Source organism: Octodon degus, unplaced genomic scaffold, assembly GCF_000260255.1.
Source record: "Octodon degus isolate 3935 unplaced genomic scaffold, OctDeg1.0 scaffold00048, whole genome shotgun sequence".
In the NCBI taxonomy this organism is placed as follows: Eukaryota; Metazoa; Chordata; class Mammalia; order Rodentia; family Octodontidae; genus Octodon; species Octodon degus.
Window position 1 is genome coordinate 12,493,106 of NW_004524624.1, and position 10,364 is coordinate 12,503,469.

The 10,364-nt window shown below is 35.9% G+C and overlaps 1 protein-coding gene across 9 annotated transcripts in view; it reads right to left on the minus strand.

Annotated features, from left to right (window-relative positions):
- Positions 1-10,364, minus strand: part of Ccdc88a (coiled-coil domain containing 88A) — a 161,713-nt gene that overhangs the window by 119,537 nt on the left and 31,812 nt on the right. For all 9 annotated transcript variants that reach the window (XM_004632433.3, XM_023716401.1, XM_004632434.3 and 6 more), the window contains exons 4-5: positions 6,421-6,490; positions 3,365-3,423 (exon numbers count right to left, since the gene is read on the minus strand). In XM_004632433.3, coding sequence (XP_004632490.1) covers positions 3,365-3,423; positions 6,421-6,490 — 129 coding nt within the window. The remainder of the gene's footprint in view (positions 1-3,364; positions 3,424-6,420; positions 6,491-10,364) is intronic.

Below are 10,364 nucleotides of genomic sequence, written 5' to 3' on the forward strand. Positions count from 1 at the left end.
AGGCTTGCCACCCTGATTTCCATAGCGGTCTTACCAGTCTGCACTCCCACCAATAGTAGAGAAGAGTTCCTTTTTCCCCATAGCCCCTCAAGCATTTACTATTTGTTGACTTCTTCATCATAGCTGTCTCAGTTAATCTTTTCTCATTGCTGGGACAAAATATCTGACACCCAGGATTAAAGAAGGAAAGGTTTATTTAGCTTATAGTTAGTGGAGGTTTCCATCCATACTCAGTTGGCTCTAATATAGAGTGGCACACAGCAGAGGGCAGTCATTCATGGAAGAAGAAAAATGTAAAGAGCAAAGGAAGAGGCTTCAGCTGCAGTTGCTAGCAAATCTTTCTCCTCTAATTACTTTGTAATGCAGATTACTTACCCAAGGGTTGGGGTAGAACTCACACCCATAATCCCTGCATTGGATCATGAATTAATCACAAACTATAGAAATGGGCCCAAGTGTCTGCATGAGGCATTTGGGGGACAACTAGACACAAACCATAACAATAGCCATTTTTTTCCTGAGGTGAGATGGAATCTCTGTGTTGTTTTAATTTGCATTTCTCAAGTGACCAATGATATTGAACATTTTAAATTATATTTTTTGGCATTTGTATTTCTTCATCTTAGAAGTGTATTTTCATCTCAGATGTCCTGTTTTTGATTGGATATTTGAATTTTGGGGGCCTGATCTTTTTAAATTCTTTATGTTTTATTTATTTATATTTTTTTTTGGCGGAACTGGGGCTTGAATTCAGGCCTTCCTGCTTTCCAGGAAAGTGCTTATTCTACGGGGCTATCTCCCCGGCCCATGTTTTGAAACCTATGACCAATTAAATTTCTAGACTCTAGAAATTTATTAGATACCCTTACTTCCTACTTTTACCTAAACATCACAATAAAATTAACCCAGATGGAGAGAGTATGTTTTGCTACTTATTATTATACTAAATATATCATTATACTATGCATTATACTAAACATCAGAATTTTAATCTGTTGAACTACTAACTGAACAAACTTTTCTGCAATAGTACATCCTAAGAAGTGTTCCAAGAATACTTTTTGACAGACTGGTTTCCTGCATAGTTTTTTATCCTGACATACATTTGGGCTCTTCATTCAGTATCAAGGAAATTTTATAGTTATTCATATAGTCACAGCTGAATACTCATAGATTTTCTTTTTTTCTTTGTTACTGGGGACTGAACTAGACCTTCACACTGAGCTACATGTCCAGGCCTCTTTAAAGTTTTCAGACATGTTCACATTAAGTCACTAAGTTGCCCAAGCTGGGCTTGAACTTGCAAACTTCCTGCCTCAACATCCCAGACTATTGAAATTACAGGCATGTGCCACCACACTTAACTCTGACACGAGATTTCGTCTTCTAGAAATTAATGTTATTAGCTCTAGTGGCTCCAAAAATGCCTACAAGATGAAATCTAAAAGTAGCAAAACCAGTCCTTCATACCCCACCTCTTGTCAACTCACCAGTCCTATCTCTTTCTTTGTTCCTACACTCTAGCCATACATGATGGCTCTGCAAACAAGTTTTTTTTCTCAACATTATTGCTGGTGTGTGTGTGTGTGTGTGTGTGTGTGTGTGTGTGTGTTTTAATCACATCATTAACATTTTAAAAGTACAAACTGAATCAGTATTTTTCAAAAATCTTTTCTCCTTACTTAGTGGAGCTGCTGTTCTATCACTGCAACATATTTAAGTCTCATGGGCTTTCAAGTTAAAAAGCAATTCTGGTATGACTACAAAGAAAAAGCATATACAAAGACCGCTCTCCACGTTTCTTGATAAATTTATGTATCATCTCATTTATATAAAAAGCTTTATACTTTAGGACCATGGTCTCCAAGTCTTTAGGCTTGCTCTCTACACTTAATAAAAATACAGAATTATTTTTCTTTTACTCATTCTTCCTTTATTCTATAATAAATTTACAACTTTGTGTCTTGGACATCTTCCAAACATAATATAGAAAGAATACTCTCCACTGACTCTAGCCATACTTTTCCAAAAGTCACCCTCTCACATTTCATTTACTGATTTTTTAAACTATTTTTGTTAACTTAAAAATTAACCTCAACCTTTAAAATTATCAATATTTAAAATTATCTCTACACTGCTGTATTCTAACATCTCAAAATTACTATTGGTTTTCTGCTTACTTAGCAATATCATATCTGTGTGCTTAAACAATGTTTTAATTTTTATTTTATAGTACATTTGCAGTACACAGTAATTACATTCATGGGGAGCTTGGACCCATACGTAATACACCCTAATTCTTTTTATGTTCTCTTCCCCTCCCTACCCTTCTATAATTAACTTTTTACATAGTTTTCACATTCTGTTTGTCTCTGAAGATAAGTTAGCCCACCATTTGGAAAAATATCTACCTTGAATTTACAGATTAAAAATTCCTTTTCAGATAATATGAATCTGGATTATATGACTCTATGGACAGTTAAATATAACCAGTTAATATATTTAGAGAAAGCTTAAGAATAGTTAACATGCTGGGAGATGGCTCAGTAGAATAAAGCACTTGCCTAGCAAGCGCAAGGGACTGAGTTCAATCCCTGGTTCTGCCAAAAAATAAATACATAAATAAGTAAGTAAGTAAAACTGTCTCTGACAAGAATAGTTAACATTACTAGATAATCTTTCTACTTTAAGTATATTATTCATGTGTACCATGTAGAAGGTAGGCTCACTCCTTAATTCCTTCTACTTCCTCTTTATATCCTTTTCTTTCCCTCCCCCATCTCTTGATCTCTTTCTCATTTGCAAAAGATCTCCCAGACTCCTAAAACTTTTCAAAATTCTATTGTTGATTTTTTATTGTTGATTCTTCTAAAAAATACATATATACAAACAAATTATATTTATATCCCCCTTTTTTGTTTTGTTTTGTCAGATATGGGTGTTCCATTTACTGTTAGAGAAACTGTATTTGGTGGAACCAGGGATTGAACTCAGGCCCTTGCGCTTGCCAGGGAAACACTTATTCCACTGAGCAATCTCCCCGGCCCTATACAAACAAATTATAAAGATTTTTGGAGAGGTTCTTTAAAGATGACCCTAAAAAAATGTGAAAAATTTAGGAGCCACTAATAGCCTCCAGTGAGGAAAAAGAATAAAGACTTTAAATAGCATAATAATATAAGTAAATATTTAAATAAGAGAATAACTTTTTTCAACATAGTCTTCTTAGATGTTATACAAATATTTAAAACTTTACAACTGACTTTGAAAACTACTGATTGACCTTTAAGCCTATCACACACTAGTGCCTGAAAAAAACATTAAGTAGGCTAACACAAAAATATAAAGAAATACTTTATCTTACCTGAACTGCACAACCCAGTAAAAGTAAAAGCAGTTTTTTAACTTCTTCTGTGCCTTGTTCTGAAATAACAAAATTACTTAGTATAACATTTAACTCTGTTTCAACTGTCATATTCTGCAGGTAATATTCACAATAAGTTGGTAAAAAAATTAATTCTATACACATATGTAGCAGGAAATTTTTTTTAATTAATTAATTTGGTATAGAGCCTCACTATGCTGCTTTGGACTCTGTCTCAGCTTCCCCAGTGCTGAGATTACAGGTGTGTACCACCACACCTGGTTTTGGTGGCTGGCATGGGGTTCTGGGGCTAGCATGGCACATGATACCAGGCATCAAACCTGGGTCTTTGCACTTGCCAGGCAGGCACTTAGACTGCTGAGCTATCACTATAGTGGGAAATTTAAAAAGCAATTCTTTGTGTTTATAATGTGGCAATAGCAGCAGAAATGGGCAACAAGTTTAATTTTGAAGGCCTGCAGTATATACAAGTATATTTCAAGGTTTCATGAGGCAAATTGCTACTTATGAATGTATCCCCTTTCTATAAATTATACATCAGCCTACTGAATTAAGATCCTACAAAATTATGCTGATATAATATGCCACCACATCAGCCAAAATAGCTCCTATATAGGTCTAGCTTCTCAGTGTTTTCTTCTTTTTCTTTTTTCTTTTCTCTATTTAGGACAAGCTCTCCAGGGTCTCACTACATAGATCAGACTTGTAGTGATCCTCCTATTTTTAGCCTCCCAAGTGCTGGGATCACAGGTGTGTGGCACCACACCCAGTCTCCATCACCCTCTCAGCATGCCCAGCCAACACAGCACACCTATGTGTGCTATGCACACAGCGACCGGATTGAACCCCGGTCACTGCACTCTGCCTAAGCAGGCACTGTAGTCTACTGAGCTATCAGGCTGGCCCCTCAGTGTTTTCTTTCTAGAATAAAAATACTATTATTATTATTATTATTATTATTATTATTAATTTATTTATTTTGCGCAACCAGGGATTGAACTCGGGCCCTTGTGTTTGCCAGGGAAGCACTTATTCTACTGAGCCATCTCCCCAGTACCCTATTATTCATCTATCTATAAAATTTAAATGTACTTTGTTACTGTGTAGGTACATGAAGATCTGAATCTTAAATTCTGTTTCAGTGAGATTCCTAATAATATAAATGCATATAACAAACTGGATAAAAGTTAACAGCTGATTATAGAACTGGAGAGAACATCTATTCAAAGGCATTCAAAGTAAGATTTTCTTAAAACATTTGGTGGTAAATATAGATATATATTATCTGTAACTTGGGGTTGGGGAGGTAGCTCAGTAGAATAAGCGCTTGCCTGGCAAGTGCAAGGGCCTGAGTTCAATCCCTGGTTCTGCAAAAAAAAAACAAAAACAAAAACAAAAAAGCCCCCACAAAACGACAATAAAAAGACCACATTATCTGTAACTTTCTTTTTCTGCCTCTTCATCCCACCTGTGAATTACTAATAATCACTACCCATGACCAGTGATGGCAAATCTTTTAGTGCTCTCAATGATAAAAACCACCTGCTGTGACACATATATGCTATTGCCACCACCATCGAGGCACACCTCTCACATCTTTGTGTAGTCTTCCCTAAACCAATATTAATGGACCTAAACTTATAACAGCCATATACCAATTATTGTTCAAATAAAAAGTAAATAGGGGTGGCAAGATAGCTCAGCGGACTAAGCAGCTGCTCAGGCAAGTGTAGAGACTGGGGTTTGATCCCGGGCACCACGTGCTGCACTGGCCCCGCCCACAGGCGCACTGTGCCGCCAACAGAGACTGGGCATGGTGGCACCTGCCTGTACTCCTAGTGCCGCAGAAGCTGAAAACAGGAGGATCACTAGGAGTCTGAGCTGCATAGTGAGACCCTGTACCAAATACGTAAATAAAATATAAACTAAAAAAGAAAAACAATGGCTCCATATTTTATATGTATTTCTATTTCACACTAGTAACTGCATGATTTCCCAGAAATATGTATCTTTTACTAAATCACAAGATCCTCCAGAACATACACCATTTCTTTAAATACCTGGTTCCTGAAACTTATGAGCCAATACTAAATGCATATAGAATTGAAAATTCTGTTCTACATAGAAACTTGCTTTCCTTCCTTCCTTTTTTTTCCCCTTTTGTTTTTTTCTTCCTCTACCCCAGTGCTAGGATTGAACTTAAAGCCTTGGCCATGCTAGGAAAGGGCTCTACCACTGAGGTAAAACCCTGTGATTCCCTTATATATGATCAAACACCCCAAAGTATCTCCAGAGACTAAATTCCTCTATTTGGCTAGTTGAATTCACCCCTAATCCATGGAATTAGTTTCTAAAACAGTTGCCTTTTTTGTTGCTGTTGTTAATTTTGATGATAGGAAAGGGTAGAGGTCAGAAAACATACAGTATATTCAACTTGAATACTATGTCACTAACAGGGATTAAGTCCTGTATTCAAAATTAAAACTCTGGGAGCTAGGAGTGTAGCTCAGTGATAATTGTGCTCAGCATGTGAGAGGCTGTGGTGTTTAACTACCAGTACCCAAAACAAACCAGTGCCCAAAAACCTCTTAACTTAATGTTACATTTAAAATCTGGTAAACAGAATTTTAAGAAAAGTAAATGACCTAAGAAACTGCCTCACATCTTTTCATTCAGAAGTAGTTTAAAATTACTGTCAAACTTTGGCAATGGTAGATATACAACCAGAACTTATTTCAAAATCATTTCCTAAATTATATTCCTATCAGCTTGAAACTACATCATTTTTGTATTTATAAAATATTAAAAATCACCATAATCATCAAAAGCTATCCATTTGGTATAGCAGAAAAAACACTGCACTTTGTGCAGAAAGTGTATTTAGTCCCTCCTACAACTTATAAATGCTAAGCTTGTTGTTTTTCTACCAACTGCAGCATCACTTCCAAAGTCTCTAAAGGAGTTGTGAAAAACTGTATAAACATAGTATCACACAAATGTAGAACATTATTATCACACTGTATTTTAATACTTACCAGAAAAAGGATTTTTGCCAATGATTAAGACATTTGGCAATGACATCATAATCAACTGCTGCAAAGTGTCCTGTAAAACGATACCCAAATAGTTAAGTGTATGGCTACTGCTGACTAGGTCATTATTCATCAAATTATAACATGATTGTCCACTGTTTTCTAGGTAAAACATACCATAACTTTTTTAAAAAAGAAACATGAATAAAGATACAAAGCCTTAAATTCTCTGTAATTTTAAATTAATGAATAAATAAAATCATACAAGAAAGAGGGCCAGCCAGATCATTCAGCAGATTAAAGTGCCTGCTTAGTAGGTACAGTGGACTGGGTTTGATCCCCAGAGTCCTGTGCTGGCCCTGCCCCCAGGGCACTCTGAGACTGTGACTGGAACTGGGTGTGGCAGCACACACCTATAATTCCAGTGCTTGGGAGGCTGAAAACAAGAGGATCACTAAGAGTCGGATCTGTGTAGTGAGACCCTGTATATCTTGTACTAAAATACACACACACACACACACACACACACACACACATACACACTCACACACACACTCACACAAAATACAAGAAAGGCAATGTCTACAAAGTAAAAGTATCTGAGTTGAACTGGCCTAATATTCAGCATTTGGAAATCTAAGGTTTTAAGTTTAGGAAACTAAACTATTCCTCAATAAAAGATGAAGCATGTGTACTCTTATGGTAGCTAATTCTGATTATCAGCTTGATTAGATTGGGATGTACTTAGATTAGTAAGGCACATTTTGTGGTATGTCTGGGTGGGTCGTGGAGATGTGGCCCTGGGAGGTGTGAAATACAACTATTTCCTCCCTAGCCCTTTCATCTTTGAAGCTCTTGCCTTGCTCTCTGCTTCCTGGGCAGCATGAGTTGAGCAGCTTTCCTCCGCCATGCCGCTCCACCATGGGCTTCTGTCGGGAAGCCTACCAACCACAGACTGAAAGTGAGCCAAAATAAATCCCTCTTCAAGTTTCAGGTATCAGGTATTTTGTCCCTGCAACAGGAAAGCTGCCTAACACAACTTTCTGGGTTTTTTTAGGCATTTCTCTCTGAGAGAATTTAGAATGTCAGCCATTTAAAATTCTATTTATTTTAAAATAAACAAAGGTTCATTTCATGAAAGTAAGTTCTCAGTAAATCATTAATTCTGTTCTATATCTGTAATATACAATTAACACAATCTTTTACTCTATTAAGCCTGTTTTTTTTGATGATATAAATTTTCAAGTTCAAACTTACTTTATTTCATCTAATATATATTCTTGTATAGAACATAAATGCATATTAATATACTCTGCTAGAGTATAAAAAAATTCAGGCTTAAATTTGGCTCCATGACTTGTTACATACATAGCATTTGTTGAGGAAAGTGGAGAATAAAATAAAAAGATAACATTTTAAGTTGTTGAAGGCTCTTAAACATTAGTGTGACTGGGATAAATTTACCTTTTATAGAATTTTATTTTCAATTATTAACTTTATGCCTGGAAGTGTTAATTTTAGTTATACAAATTTAAAAAAAAACTGTATTATTTTAAATTTTCTACTTGGAAGTTGAAGGTGGTGGTGCATGCCTGCAATCCCAACATTTGGTAGGCAGAGGCAGCAGGGTTTCTATGAGTATAAGACCAGCCTCAACTATACAGTGAGACCCTGTTTTAAAAGAAACAAAAATGTACTTGACATCTCTATGTCTCCTTCAGAGGATCCTAGCTACGTTTTTATAAAAACTCCTTTTATTTCCTTACCTCAATCTTAAAAGTAACATTTAAAAATATATACAACATAAAAGATATGTATTGGCTAAAAAACTGACTGCTATTCTCAAAGCTTTATTAAGTAATCCATAGTCACTAGACTTCACCCAGCTCCAAAGACATTATTAAGGTGTTAGGGCCAGCCAAATAGCTCAGCAGATTAAAGCACCTGCAAGCAGGCTCAGGGGCCAGGGGTTTCAATCCCCATGCCTACCATGCTGGCCCCACCCCTGAGGCACACTGAAAGGGCAACTGAGACTGGGTTTGGTGGTGTGCCGCTGTAATCCCAGCTCTTGGGAGGCTGTAAACAGGTGGATCACTACGAGACCTATCTAGTAGTGAGACCCTGAACACCCTGTAGACCCTTCCTTAAAAAAAAAAAAAATTATCAAGGTATTAAATACATAGATTAAATGAGTTGAACATGAATATAACTTCATATTCATCTTCAATAAGGAAAAAATTAATTAACAGTTCAAAATAATATATATATGAATAAACTAGTACAGAAAACTCTTTTTTTTACTTAAGACATAAGAACTATAAATATCCCAGATAAAGAGTTCTGGTCAGGCAACTGAAGGGAAAAAAATTTTGATAAAATTAGGGCACTCATTCAATAAATATTTATCAAGTGTTTACTATCTGTCATCCATTCAGCATGCTGGAAATACAGCAATAAACACTGAAATTCTTGCTGTCATTGAATTTACATTTACTAAGAGTAGATAGAAATTAAGTATTGTTGTTGATGAATGCTAAAGATAAAAATAAAGCTGGGAGATATTAAGAGGTTTAAAGTTTTTAAAGATATGTAAAGATTCACAGAGGATTTAAACATTTTCCAGAGTCATTAAAGCAAAATATCACTGAATAGCTAGTAATTTTGTTTTGGCAGAAACATGGTTTAGAAAAATGTAGGAAACTATAATCATAAGGAAAAAAATTAACAAACACCAAAGTCCAGAAAATTAACAACTACTTTGTACAGTACTCCAGCAAATGGGAGAATCTAGAAGAAATGGTCAAATTCTTAACAGATATGAATTAACAATATGGAACCAAGAATATGTAAAGTAACAAGCCATGAAATTGAAGCAGTAATTTTTTTTTTAAAAGCCCTACTGTTGTAGGCAACTAAATTAGAAATATAGGCAGTCAGACAGGACTAGGCCCTCAAGAAGACAGCATGAAAGACATGTTACAACTGTGAGAGAAAGGAATGCTATTGCTATGGGCCAGACCTAGAGACCAAAGATTGATCATCACCCTGAGGAGGCCAGGAAGAGTCACTAATTCAACTGCTACTGGCTGGCTACTGGATAAACTCCTGTTCTATATTCATGCATGCTTCCTATGTGACTCACCTCTCCATTTAATCCTGGACTTAATTTTACCTGAGCAATGATGCCTATAATTTAGTTCCACATTCTCCACCTTAGACCCACGTGGTTTTACTTTATAAAAAGTCCCTGGAAGAGACAGCTTTCAGGAGACACCACTTGGGCCCCCCTTTCTGTCCCTTTCAGACAGAAGCTTTCTTTCCCTCAATAAATATTCTGCTCTTAACCTCCATGTTTTCCTAAAATTCATTCTTTGGTTTTAGAGAACATGAACTCATCCAGGTACCTCTCAGGTTGGGAGTTCCGTTTCCGCAGTGTCACTACCAACTAAGAACAACAATGGATCTGATGGATTCACTGCTGAACTCTACAAGAACTTCAGCAAATACCTAACGCCAAAACCCCTCAAATTCTTCAATAAAACTGAATGCAAACAAATGCAAAGGAATACTACCAAACTCATTCCTGGAAGCTAGTGTTATCCTGATTTCAAAACCAGACAATGACTCAACTAAAAAACAAAACTACAGGCCAATCTCTTTCATGAACATAGATGCAAAAATCCTCAACAAGATCCCGGCAAATAATGCAACAAATTATTTAAAAAGAACATTCAAATGACCACATTGGCTTTATCCCAACTAAGCATGGATGGCTGAATATGTATAAATCAATAAATATAATACATCACAAAAACAAGACAAAAACAATCCCACGACCACCTTTTTCTCTGATGAGTCTGAACAACCAAAATATACTAAAAAATTTCACTGCAAATATTTTGTGTGATATATGAAACACAGGAAGATTCCATAGTACTTTTAAAAAG